At 34.0% G+C, this 14,130-nt stretch overlaps 1 protein-coding gene and 2 non-coding genes across 5 annotated transcripts in view; all 3 read right to left on the bottom strand.

Annotated features, from left to right (window-relative positions):
- Positions 1-1,531: 1,531 nt before the first annotated feature.
- The window catches only part of Nop58 (NOP58 ribonucleoprotein), a 29,582-nt gene continuing 16,983 nt past the window's right edge, over positions 1,532-14,130 (bottom strand). For all 3 annotated transcript variants that reach the window (XM_013364600.3, XM_040294721.2, XM_078017871.1), the window contains 10 exons: positions 13,883-13,947; positions 12,890-13,024; positions 11,998-12,143; positions 11,144-11,270; positions 8,967-9,130; positions 7,107-7,241; positions 6,631-6,692; positions 4,792-4,925; positions 2,411-2,550; positions 1,532-1,813 (listed from right to left, as the gene is read on the bottom strand). In XM_013364600.3, the coding sequence (XP_013220054.1) occupies positions 1,763-1,813; positions 2,411-2,550; positions 4,792-4,925; positions 6,631-6,692; positions 7,107-7,241; positions 8,967-9,130; positions 11,144-11,270; positions 11,998-12,143; positions 12,890-13,024; positions 13,883-13,947 (1,159 nt within the window). In that variant the 3' untranslated portion in view covers positions 1,532-1,762. The remainder of the gene's footprint in view (positions 1,814-2,410; positions 2,551-4,791; positions 4,926-6,630; positions 6,693-7,106; positions 7,242-8,966; positions 9,131-11,143; positions 11,271-11,997; positions 12,144-12,889; positions 13,025-13,882; positions 13,948-14,130) is intronic.
- Positions 10,973-11,052, bottom strand: LOC120883837 (small nucleolar RNA SNORD11). Its single transcript, XR_005726025.1, has one exon. It is a non-coding gene; the product is annotated as a small nucleolar RNA SNORD11 (small nucleolar RNA).
- LOC120883838 (small nucleolar RNA SNORD11B) lies at positions 11,862-11,945 on the bottom strand. The gene has a single exon (XR_005726026.1). It is a non-coding gene; the product is annotated as a small nucleolar RNA SNORD11B (small nucleolar RNA).

The following is a 14,130-nucleotide window of genomic DNA, read 5'->3' as shown; positions in this document are numbered from 1 at the left end:
GCTAAAAATGCTGTCATGGGTGCTAACCTAGACTTGATTCAGATCAGTAAGTTTGAGACACTTGGCCTTACTGCATTGTCATTCTAGTGGTAGAGTTGGGATAAAGGATGAACCAAGTTACAAGCTTTTTTTTTTTTGGTATGCCAACCAAGTTCTCTACCACTGAGCCACATTCCTAGCCATAGAATAAATGTTTTAAGAAAGGATTATTTTATGTGGGTTCATAGAAAATAATTCAAATTTGCTAATCAAAATTAGGTATAGGTGGGTGCAGTGGCATGAGCCTATAGTTTCACCTAACACAGAAAGGCTGAAATTTAAGGATCATGAGAGACAGACTTTAAGGCTTTCCTCAGGCCTGTAGAGAAGAATTCAAAACCACTAGAAGTTTTTAGTTAGCATTCTCAGTCTAAACTTTTTTCAGATGTAAAAGCTTTTTAATATACCATTCTTGGTAGATCAATGAATTACTTTCATGAAAGGTGTTAAAAACAGCCAGGTGTAGTGGCACATGCCTGTATTTCCAGCAGCTCAGGAGGCTGAGGCAGGAGGATGTGAGTTCAAAGCCACCCTTGGCAACTTAGCAAGGTCCCAAGAAACTTAACGAGACCCTGTCTCTGAATAAAATATAAAAAGGACTGGGCATGTGGCTCAGTTGAGCACCCCTGGGTTCAATTCCTGGTACCAAAAACCATAAACAAAACAAAACAAAACAAAACAAACAAACAAAAGCCTCATATAATCTGGGACACATCCTACTGCGTACCACAAAACGACATTGTTTTCTCAAAGCAAAATAATCACACTATTAAAGCTAACAGCAAACTAGGAATCTGAAGTAGGGTTATTGACTTGCTTGTGGTCACAAGAAAAGCAGAAATCAAAGCTAGAGTCTCTAGCTTCTAGCTTCTTCGGTCTGCCAAATGCTTTTATTGAATCTTACTTCAGCATTACGTCCACAGGATATAAAGAGGCAAGATATAATACTTTGATAAACTTATGACTGTCATGATGATACAGAAAACAGGTTTCTGTTGGCATAATAAGTACTATTTTAAAAAGGTAAAGATCTTTCTCTAGCATTCTTTTGTAAGTTTATGCCTCATTTCTACTGATATTTTTTTTCTCTCCAACTGTTTTCCAAGTGACATTGTTTTTCTTTTTGGTACTGAAAATTGAACCAGGGTGTTTTAGTAAGTTACAAACAGTTTCTTCCTTTTTCTAGGAGAGACCCTGAAATGGTTTGCTCACCTAGTTTAAAATCTGAACATGAAACAAATCTTTATTTAAATAAATACAGAGCGTGGGTGGGTTGGTGGGTTATGAAAAATAGTCCAAAAAAGTAATAATGAGGTACTTAAATCGGTGCATCTTATCATAATTATAGCCTTCCAAAAGACTGTTTCAAATTAAGCAAACCATTAACAACTTTTCAACTATAATGATCAAAACAATAATCACTAGATATCAAATAAAATATAGAAAAGACCAAAGACTCACTACTTAAATGTCAAGAGATCACAGACCTGCCTTAAAATACAAAGAAAATATTTTTATTTATATATCAAAGACTCTAACAAATGTTGACATAATAAGGTTAACAAGAGTTGACATAAAGAAAGACACAAGTGTGAAAAGCTAGAGATGATTAATCACTGTTTCATTCAACCTCTCCTTGATTATTTTAGAGAGCATCTCTGGCATACTCCCAACCGAAACTTAAGCATGATGTTTCCAGGTGCCAAAATTGTTTCCTTTTCCATTAATCCTCAATGTCTTTCTTCTTCTTCTTCTTCTTCTTTTTTTCTGGACTCTGAAATAAGCAACAAGAATGCTTTTGAAAGAGCTGCAATTGTATGCATGAGGAACAACTTTTCTTATAAAATAGAACGATGTCCCTTAAACACAAATTTGGGAGTAAGATTAAAATATAAAAATGACCCTGGAGTATGGCTCAGTGGCCCAGCACTTCCCTTATGGGCATAAGGCTCTGGGTTCAATCCTGAGCACTTAAAAAAAAAAAAAAAAGTAAATCATGTTTTCTTCCTTCCTCAAACTTTTTTGTAGTAAGAAAGTAAATTTGGAAAATGGTCTTTAAATGAGAACGGTGGCACACGCCTGCAATCCCAGCAGTTCGCAAGGCTGAGAGGCAGAATATCAAGTTCAAAGCCAGCCTCGAAACTCTTTGAGGCCCAAAGCAACTTAGCAGGACTGTCTATCAAAGAAAACAAAAACCTGGGCATTAATAATACAAATACAATAAGACAATTTTATTTACTCCCCCATCAATGAAAACCGTTTTTTTTAAAATGCTTACTCATTTCTGATAGAGAAGAGATTAAAATATGGAGACCCTGCCCACACTGAGACAGTACTGTTTAGTTAAAAAACAGGAATTGTTTAAACATACAGAAATTGCTGTGCTGGTACACGGCTCTTCCTCAGAAACTGGTTCTTCTTTAATGTGTTTCTTTTTATCCTTTTTCTTCTTCTTCTTGGTAGATGTCTCTTCTTCTACTAGTACTACTTCTTCTTCCTCCTCCTCTTCAACTGAATTGGGTAAGTACAAAGATCTAACAATTAACATTCAACCAGACTTCAATCCACCCAAAATTTTCTTGGTTTTTTTTTTTTTTTGGGTCATTCTGGTAAACTATTCAATATTTATATCCATCTTGTAATTGAAAATGTCCTTCAAGGATTACTTTTTCTAATGCCATAAACTTTATAAATGATACAGATACAGCTCAGAGATACATATTTCTCTCTTAATCATGCAGTTACATATAAAACTTAGGACTAAAACAAAAGCTATCAGATTGCCAATGCCACTGTTCTGTCGAGGAGGCAATTACATTAGAAATGGTTAAGAGATGGGCTGGGGTTGTGGCTCAGTGGTAAAGTGCTTGCCTAGCATGCACGAGGCACTGGATTTGATCCTCAGCACCAATAAATCTAAAATAAAGATATTGTGCTCACCTAAAACTTAAGAATAAAATTAAAAATAAAAAAAAAGAAATGGTTAAGAGATTGTGTGTTCTGGAGTCAGATTCTGTGTATTCTATCCTATGACTCCTGAATAAAAATACAGTTAAGACTTTTTTATTTACATCCCCATCAACGAAAATCATTTTTTTAAATGCTTGCTCCTCTATAAAACTCCTTATCTACATACATAAAATTTATGGATATTAGCACATTCCTATAATCCCAGTGACTGGGAAGGCTGAGGAAGAGGATAATTTCAAAGCCAGCCACAGAAACTCAGGGAAAATATTCTATATAGCTCAGCGGTTAAGTGACCCTGGGTTCAATCCCTAACCAAAACAAATAAACAAATAAATAAAAATGTTTACCTTACTGGATTGTTACTGGAATTTAAAGCCTCTATTATGAATTTTATTTTAGGGGGAGAATGAAAATACAAAGCAAATAATAATACTATATACAATAGGAATTAGTGTTAAGGATAAAAATAAAACAGGAAGGGGAATGTAGAAGGGCAATTACATATTGACATTAAGACAGAGTGGTCAGGCAAACATCAAGACAAGGAAATGAATGATGGTATATCTGAAAGGAATACTCCAAGGAGAAAGAAGAGAAAATGTTAAGATTCCAAATATCTGGGGAGGGGTATTTAAGAAACTTCAAATAGGTCAATGTGGCTGGAATAGTTAGCAAAGAGTAGAAATTTAGAAAACACCAGAAAACTAATGTGAAGTATGTATTACCTCTATGGCCATTATATACTTTCAAAGTAGAACGGAGAAGATCTGATGCCAGAATAGATTTGGATTATAAGAAAAAAGTTGAAGTTTACAGCCAAAATAACAAAAACTGCTACTTAAAGCATGGGAAAAATTGCAGGCAAAAGATTAGGAATACACAAAGATCCAGTCACATTAATTTTGAAAAGCTTATTGTTAAAAAAAAAAACAAACCAAACTGGTGAGGTGGGGAGATAAAATTTAGAATTCAGTGATTCAAATCCTAGCAATGAGTTTAGAGATTTTCTTGATTTTTCAATGAGAAAACAAAAGGAATTTAAATAATTGCCTGTGTCCATTCTTGATGACAGTATGTTTTTAACAAGTAAGCCATTTAGAAACCAAATTGAAGGGCTGGGGCTGTAGCTCAGTAGTACAGCGCTTGCCTTGACTGTGAGGCACTGGGTTTGATCCTTAGTACCACATTAAAAATAAATAAAGACACTGTGTTTTACTCTTTCTAGACTAGCAAGAACTCAATAAACAGGTGCAACTAACAAATGGGGCACTGGTTTAATCAACTTCATAAGACAGTTTGGTTGTCTGGTGAGTACTTATTAAATATCACTATAATAGCTACCTAGCATGCAAATATTCCAATTTATTAACCAAGTAACAAAGAAAACCACTGCTGTTAAAAAGTGTACTTTCATTTAGTCATTTTCATGACTAAAAAATATCTTAACATCCAACTTAGAAATCACTTTATTCTTTTTTAAAAATTCTTAATTGCTAAAATAATGTACATAGCAGAAACTAAGTATTTTGGTAAACCTAGTTAAACATATAATTATATGTATTTGAAGTTATGTTCTCACATTCCTATGAAATCTGATGCTTTTAATGATCCCACTTACTCGCAGGGAACATAATGACATATTGAAACACCACTGGCTTTCACTCAATGGTAAAGGTGGATACTATTCCAAGACTCACAAAGTCTGTAATTTTTAAGTGTAAGAGTAAGTATAAGAGTGTATCATCATAATAGCATAAGTGGCATTTAAAATTTTAAACCAACCTTTTACTTTAATCTTGGCTTTCTTGGCTTTCTTTTCAGTTACTTCCCCCTCTTTGTCTACCTGTTCTATTTTGCGTTTTTTAGAACAGGTTGGAAGTGTGGAATCACCAGAGGGATCATAAGTCTTCACTTCACTGAAAGAACAAAAGAATTTTAGAAAATCCCTACAAATATCTGTAACTAAAATAATTCAAGACAAAAGAGAATGTCACTAGAAATAAAATAAAAACCAAAATTAATACAGATATCTTCATCACAATATCCCACAGGGCAAAGGAATAAAAGGGGATAGATACAGAACGATTGCTTAAAAGTTAGGCATGGTGGTTGCATTTTTGTAATCCCAGCTTCACGGGAGGTTAAGGCAAGAGAACTGTAAGTCTAAAATCTCCTAGGCAATTTAACTAGACCCTATTTTAAAAAAAAAAGAAAGAAGATCTGAGGGAGTAGACCTGTGGTTGAAGGTCCCTAGGTTCAACCCCCAATATCCCACTCCCACAAAGAACATGCAGCTATTGTAAACAACTTAGAAATTTACAATTAAAGTGTTAATGCCCACAATGCATGCATTTGGCTTTTTCAAAGTATACAGGAAAAAAATTTTGAACATGTATATTTTAATACCTACATGTATGAATAGATACATAATTATATATTGCTTTCTCTGTTCAATTATTATAGCATAACCTAGCATGTGTGAGGCACTGGGTTCAACTGTTAGCACCACATATAAATAAATGAATAAAATAAAGGTTCATCAGCATCTAAAAATATATTTTAAAAATTTTTTTACAGATGAGACTGGGGTTGTGCCTTGTACATGTGAGGCCCTGGGTTGGATCCTCAGCACCATATAAAAATAAACTAGTTAATAAAAGTATTGTGTCCTCTACAACTAAAAATATCAAAATAAAAAATTCTTACAGAGCTAAAATAATCTTCAAAGTAGAATGAGATTAATGACTGACTAGGAGCACTTTGAAGGATCTTAATACATAGTGTCATAATGTTTTGTTTTCCAAAATAGCTGTATCAATCTACTTCTATCACCACAACCTGATGAATATGGAGCATTAAACCAAATGATAACCAAAGAACCCCTCCATACATAAACCTTGTTGACAGTGAGATCTGAGTATTTCATCATGCCTACGAACCATTTTTAGACTTATCTTCCATCTTTGACTTTCTAAGAGTTTCCTTTGTAGATTAATCCTAGATAAACTTTCTTTTGTATAAATAGCATAATTCATAGAGGAATTTTATATGAAAAATATTTAGTACTAATATCTGGAAGTTAGAAACTAGAAATTAGAAGTGATTAGATAAAAAATATAAAGCGCTGGAGATAAAAAAAAAATAGAAATGAGTATAAAAAAACTAAATGAGAAGGAAAAAAAAAAAAAGATGTGTAACATAGTGACTGTCAAACATAGCAGAGTAAATTTTAAGTATCTTACCACAAAAAAAAGTAAGCGAATGCATGTTAGCTTAATTTAGCCATTTCATAATATACATACTTGGCAAAACAACACTTAAACGATAAATGTATATAATTTTTTACATAAAAAGATTGGGGGCTAATTAGGTGCTTAAGTTTATAAGTGAAAAATTGCTGTTGCTGGTTGTAGTGAGGCATGCCTATAATCCCATTTATGTGAATGGCTGAGATAGATTACAAAGTTGAGGAAAGCCTGGACCCTGGGCAACTTAGTGAAACCCTATATTAAATAAAATAAAATAAATTAGGGGATATAAGGGGGCCATGTATGTGCATGGTGTTGATAATTAACTTTTAAATAAACAATGTGTTCATCTATTCCCCTAAAATATACTCACCTTTTGTGTTCATACTTTTCTGTTTTTGCTAACGCTTTTCCTGTTCCACTTATTTTTCTTATCTGAGAAGAAAAATGGAAATTACTAAGGAAATTCCAAGCATAAATCTTTTTTTTTTTTTTTTTGTGGTGCTGAGGCTTGATCCCAGGGCCTTGTGCATGCAAGGCAAGCACTCTACCAACTGAGCTATATCCCCAGCTCCCAAGCATAATATCTGATTAATACATTATGTCTAGAAAGTTCAGTGGACCAACAGGCAGCAATATCTGATAATTTTTCTTTACTCTGAACAGTATATCTTAATGACAAATGTGATTCAATACATCAATTCTTGGTAAATAAGAGAAACTTAACAGCAGGTACAAAAAATATATGTCATACTAAAGTAGATCACAAAACAACAGTTTCATAAGACTATCATTATTTATTAACAAACCACAGGAAACATGGTGCAATTGGTGGAATATGGTACTTACCCCTCTATCCTCCAAGGTTCTCAATCTGGCCTCTAATTTAGCTCTATTCTCAACTCCCATTGCAGAACTGGAGTCTTCACCAAATGCATCATAACGTATAGCCAAAACGGTTTTGGCTGCTAGCATTCGAGAAATCTAATATAAAACACAAAGTTAGAAACAATCAATCTATATCCCAAGCTCAGATGTAAAATTCTCAGCAATTTGTTCATGAGAAAAATTATACCAAATGAGCATATTACCATTCATTCTAGATTTTTTTAGGGGGTGGGGGTACTGGGGACTCAAACCAAGGGCGTTATGTATGCTATGCTAGCAGTTATACCACTGAACTACATCTGCTAGACCTCATTTTAAGATCAAAATCAAAAGTATTATAAGTCATACAACTCAAATCACCTACTGTATTTCTTCATCTTTGCTACAGTATAATGGCTTACTGGTTATACATCACTGTCAATACTTTGGTGGACAAAAACACGTTTAAACAAATTTATGTTTAAAATTATCTCAAACTAGCCAAGCATGGTGCATGCCTGTAATTCTAGCAGCTAGGGAGGTTGAAGCAGGGGGATCACAAGTTAAAAGCCAGCTTCAGCAAAAGTGAGGTGTTAAGCAATTCAGTGAGACTCTGTCTCTAAATAAAATTAAAAATAGGGCTGGGGATGTGGTTCGGTGTTTGAATGCCCCTGAGTTCAATCCCCAGTACCAAAAATGACATAATATAAAGTAACCTCAAACTAATCTTCCAATGTCTATCTTTAGTTTCACACAGTGATACTATTTCAATGCCTTAAGAGGTCCCCTAAAACAACTATATTCATTTCTCTCATAATAGTCTTAACTATCGTGGGTACTTCTTTAAACTGACATATTGAACACTTTATTTCCATTACTGTGCTCTTATGTTTATAAAACTTTAGTTAACTAGTTTCTGGGGCTGGAGATGTGGCTCGGGCGGTGGCGCACTCGCATGGCATGCGCGGGGAGCTGGGTTCAATCATCAGCACCACATAAAAAAATAAAACAAAGTTGTGTCCACTGAAACAATAAGTATTAAAAAAAATTACCCCTCTAAAAAAGAAAAAAAAATTTTTAGTTATTTCTGTTAAATAGGAATTCTTAAACACTGAAAGTACTTAATTTTTTAAGTCTGTTTTCAATATCTGTAAAACAGAAACGTACATACTATTATTACCATTATTATTATTTTGGCAGTGCTGGTGACTGAACCCAGCCAGGGGTGCTCTATACCACTAAGCTACCTCCGGAACCCATATTTTGAGACAGGGTCTCTCTAATTTGCTGGCCTTGAACATGGGATCCTCTTGACTCAGCCTCCTGAGTAGCTGGGATTACAGATGTGTGCCACCATGCCTGCCTATGTGCTATTAGTTTTAATAGTTGATAAATGCGGGGCTGGGGATATGGTTCAAGAGGTAGCATGCTCGTCTGGCATGCGTGTGGCCCGGGTTCAATCCTCAGCACCACATACAAACTAAGATGCTGTGTCCGCCGAAAACTAAACAATGAATATTAAAATTCTCTCTCTCTTAAAAAAAAAAAAAAAGTTCATAAATATTAGACTGGCTTTCTTACAAAATCCTTGTGAATCACCCACAGGTGAATCCTAGAAAAAAAATAATAATGAAAGAAAATGGCTACAGATGGATCAATAACAATTTCTTCTAATCTTCTTTCAGTACACACAAATGCTTTTAATTTAAACAAAATTAAATAATAAAGACAATAGAAAGACTGAATGTGCACTATAATAACAGGAGAAATTTGTGTTTTTAGAAATAAAAATAGATAGAAGATAGGTGGAAAAGGCCTAACTTCAGAAAAGTTGTAACTTACCTTCCCTTTGTGTTTGGGACTTGACTGGCCCACAAGTGAAGCATGATAAATAAGACCATATTTAGGGGTATCCCGTCTAGATTTAAGGGCTCTGAAGAGTGCCTTTTCAGCTCCAAGAATCTGAACTGTAGAAGCTGCATGCTTAGCCAAATTCAAAAGAGAACCTACCAAAAACAAATAGTCACTAATAAAGCACTACCAGATATGTACATTCCATGTATTAAATAAAAGACATAGCCTATTATAGCTAGAGTAATAAATTTAAAAATCCTCAAATGATGCAGAATTATGTAATCTTGTATAAATTCCCTGAAAATTCTAACGTTTCATTTGACTCTGAGGCAGATTTGTGATGCCTATGACAAAGTGAAGGTTAAGCTTAACTTAAACTTATTTGCCTGAGATGGTATTTCTACTGTGTATTCATTAGCATTCCCCAAGTGATTCATATATAAAAACAAGTATTTACACACATCAATCTATCCCCCATTTCCTGAGATTTTGGACATCAAATATTCCATTGTTCTAGATATGTACTAGGTAGTATCAACTATACGAATATCTCACTAGTATTAACTGAAAAAATATTCTCACTTCATTTAACTTTATTTCAGATAAGGATTAGGAAGCAATATGCCTGGAACTAAACTAAGTTGCTTTCTTGGATATGTTGCAAAGAATATTTTCTATCAAAAAACAAAACAAGGGCTAAGTACACAGCTTAGTAGTATTAATGCTTGCAGAGCATACCAAGTACCACAAAAACAAAACACTACACACCCAATGTTAATGTTAGGAGCTCAATTACTGAAGACATGTTTAAAGTGCAAAAAACTCGTGTTACCACCATAAGTTTAGATGCATCTACAAAACTGGGTGAAACCAAGGAAACCAGGCTAGATGATTGTGATCCTGTAGTGAAGGGTACTTGAATGGAATATTATGTCTCTAATTAAAGATGTAGCTAAGACAGTTATTCCAGTTTAAACACTTTGATGTAGATAATAAATAAGAAGTATGATGGATTATAACAATGTCTCTAAGAGGATAAAAATAAATTGGGGGCTGGGGTTGTGGCTCAGTGATAAAGCACTTGCCTAGCATGTGTGAGGCACTGGGTTCGATTCTCACCACCGCATATAAAAAAATAAAGGTCTGTCAATGACTAAAAATATATTTTAAAAAAATAAATTGGTACTATACTAAAGGTATTCAATTATACAGTGATTTTTGTTGTAGCATATCACCCTTACAATTTTACCACATACACATCAAGTTTATTATAAATTGATTCTTCAAAACACTTTGAAAGTCAAATACATTAAAATAGCATATTCAACAATGAAATTCACATAATCTATCAAGAATATACATTGCCTGAACTATATTCATCTTGGTCTGATGTGGGTTTTTGTTAGTTTTGTGGTACTGGGAACTGAACCCAAGGCCTTGTGTTAATGTTAAGGTTAATGTTCTACCACTGAGCTACATCTCCCGAACTCATGACTTTTTCTTTCCACATCTTTTTTATTGGTGCATTATATTTATATAAAATTATGAAATTTTTATGTTTGTACATATACACAACATTACAATATAATTTGGCCAATATTACTCCCCAGAACCCCCACCCACCCTCCTTCCGTCTTACCACATTCCCTTTCTACTACTAATCTCCTTTTGATTTTCATACTCTTAACTCATGACTTTCTTTTTTTTTTTCTTGGGCAGTAGTGAGGACTGAATCCACAGTCACTACTACCAGGCTATATCCCCAGCCCTTTGTAACTTAATTTTTGAGACAAGTTCCTGCTAAATTGCCCAAACTGGCCTTGAGCTTGTAATCTGCAGCCTCAGTCTATTGAGTACCTGGGATTACAGAGTGTATCACTGTGCCTGGATTCATAAGTTCTTAATATTATGAAAAATGATAACTAATTATATTATTCTGTAATTATCTGATTTTTCTGATTAACCAGAGCAAACATCTGAAAAAAGAACCACAAGTGTCTCAGAAGAGGTAGTGACTAAAGATGCCTTCATTATCCAAAAGGAAATCCAGCAAACAAAAATCATCATTGAACACTTGGCTCTTACTTTTTAATAGCTGTAAAGATCAAAACCCAGAAAAAATGACTTTAAATACTCGTGTTTACAAATTACATTAAAACAGTCACCTGCATGAGCAATAAGCCTTGCTCCAACTAATTCTCCAACCATAACTGTAACATTGGGTGCAATGGCCATCATTCGATTTTGTAGATATTCATAGAGCTGAGTCCTATATTCCGAGATTTCAATCACCTAACAAAAGGAATAAAATGAGTAAGTAATAAAGACCTATCAGTAAAAACAGTGTCAAATTTTACATGACTAAAACACTCAAGTAAAACAGCTTAGGCAAACTGGCATGTGCCTCTAGTCTAATTACTCAGGAGACCACAGCAGGTAGGTTATATAAAGTTAGGAGCTTGAAGCTAGTGTGGGTTACATACTGAGACCCTAATCTCGAATTAAAAAGGTCTGGATTCCTGAATTATCAAAGAACTGCTTGACCCTAGGTAAATTTACTTTTAAGACTGGTTTTCTATAAAATCACTTCTGTAAGTCTTTAATTAAACAAATGTATGTAAACCACTTACAGTATAGCCTCTGAAAAAAAAAAGTTTGTCAATACTATTCTAATAGTTTTCAAAAAATTCCATTAGCTACACATTCGTGTCATCTGTAAATTTTTTGTATATAATTATCAAATTTGGGGCAAAAAACTGTCATGGGCTATAAACACAAACTCCAATAACACAAGTCATATTTCTTGTGCTTCTTAATAAATATGCTAGTAGTACAAATTACTTCATTCCACTATGTACTTCCCCCTTCTAAGTATACCAAATAAGATGGCATCAGATGAGGTAGTGACTGAACACCCTCATGTTTTTATCAGGTGAACAATAACTCTAAAAATCATCATTGCCATCAGAAAATTATTATAAAGCTGGAAACAGCTGGATTCACTATGGATACAATTTACCTGGGTACAAAGATGCAGGATGTTGCAAATATCTTCTTCAGAAACCTCTGTTCCCATAGATATTTCTGCTGCTGCTTTCACTTCAGCTTCAACTTCTTCTGGCAGGAATTCAGATAGTGTGGCAGAAGCATAGTTCCTCCTATCACCTACAGAATGTTTGCAGAGGATGAGGGAGAATCACTCTAACAAATTACATAAAATCCACCATTCAGTCAAAAGAAAAGTAGATATAAGCCAATGTAAAGGATGCCTAAATGAGAGCTGGAGATATAGCTCAGTTGGTAAAGTGCTTGCCTTGCAGGCACAAGGTCCTGGGTTCAATCCCTAGCACCATCACCACCCCCAAAAAGGATGCCTGAGTGAAACAAAAAACAACTAAGTCATACCTACTAACTATCCTGATGTAAATGCTTGATTTTAGAGATAAATTTCTCCCCACCATTTCCCTTCAAAATATAATTGTGATAAAAATAAGACAAAACATTCCATAAAAACTTAATTTCAGAAAGGTAGCAAAAATTAAGTACAGGACTAATGTCAATTTTATATGGAAGATGGGGCCATTAATTCTGAAAATGTTAATGAGACAAGCAATTTCCACAGTACAGAATATAACATCAACAATATAGACAGCTATATTACTGTAAATACTAGATACAGTTAATATACTATAGGATGCCCTCAGTCTACAATTGCCTCTATTATTAATTAGCTTACCATAAGAAGCTACTTAAAGAAAAACTCAGAGAACCATTTTCTCTGCTGTGTAGGTCATCAAAATAAAAATTCATTTTAACTTTGAAATCTAACAGATTAAGTTACTAAAATTTGTTTTGACATGCAACCAAATTTAGTTATTTTCAATGTCTTTAAGGATATACAAATGTCTCACCAACTTTCTGTAAACACTTGCAGTATGTCAAATTATCTGAAATAATTTTTCCTAATTCAGGAAAATGCCAGCCATACCACTCTCTACATCGCATAATGTAGTTGTTTAGTTCTTTATCCAAGTCATCTAACAAGGCTGTAGTAGATAAAAATGAGGACAAAAAAAAAAGTTTATTACAGTACAATATATGTATCATAAAATTCACATTTAACCATTTTCAAAATTACAATCCAGTAGCATTAAGTACACTCTCATATTTATATTCCATTCCCAGAACATTTTCATTATATGGAACTGAAAATTCCATAGCCATTAAAACATAACTGCCTATTATGATCTCCCCAAGCCCCTATAACATCTATACTACTTTGTCTCCATGAATTTGTCTATTCTAGAACTTCATAAGTAGAATCCGGTATTATTTCCCTGTTACATTTATTTCAAGGTTTATCCACATTGTAAAATGTATCTGATGTGACCTTCCATTTTAGGTATACAGACCTTTTATTTATCCATTCATCTGTTAATAGATTTTGTTTTTCTCCATCTTTGGCTACTGTAAATAATATTGCTGTAAACATGGGTATAACAATATAGGAGACTAACCTGAGTCACTAATTTCAATTCTCTTGGGTATATATAAAGGAATAGAATTACTATAGGAATTTTAAAGATTCAAAGAGCTATGACAACGTTAATAAAAACAATTCTCCGTGGAGAATAACACATTATTTAAAAGCTAAATGGAAAAGGCAATTACATAGATCCTACCCCATTTTTCACATTAATAGAAGAAAACATCAATTTACATTTTAATACTGTGATTCATGTTATCCTATACTAATCAAATTATGGGTAATTTCCTTCTTCACTATTTTTGCAATCTATCGACTCAGTAATAGCTTAACTCCTTTCTCAACAAATAGCTTCCATAGTAACAAAAACATAAAGAACAAAGAAACAGGATCAGACCTTGCCATGTACTATACTTACAAATCGCCTGAACAATCATTGTATCCACTTTATCAGCACTAAACTTTAATCTGTATCGAGACAAGCTGAGGAGGACAGAGAGAAAATGGCAAATTAGTAAAGCATTTAAAATTAATATTTTAGGTGTGCTGGAGCATGCCTGTAATCCAGCGACTTAGGAAGCTGAGGTAGGAGGATCAAGGTCAGCCTGGGAAACTTAGCAAGACCCTGTCTCAGAATAAAAATAAAAAGGGTTGGGGATACAGCTG

This window comes from Ictidomys tridecemlineatus, chromosome 7 (genome assembly GCF_052094955.1).
Source record: "Ictidomys tridecemlineatus isolate mIctTri1 chromosome 7, mIctTri1.hap1, whole genome shotgun sequence".
Lineage (NCBI taxonomy): Eukaryota > Metazoa > Chordata > Mammalia > Rodentia > Sciuridae > Ictidomys > Ictidomys tridecemlineatus.
The sequence above is the reverse complement of the archived record's forward strand: the minus strand, read 5'-3'. Positions and strand labels throughout refer to the sequence as shown.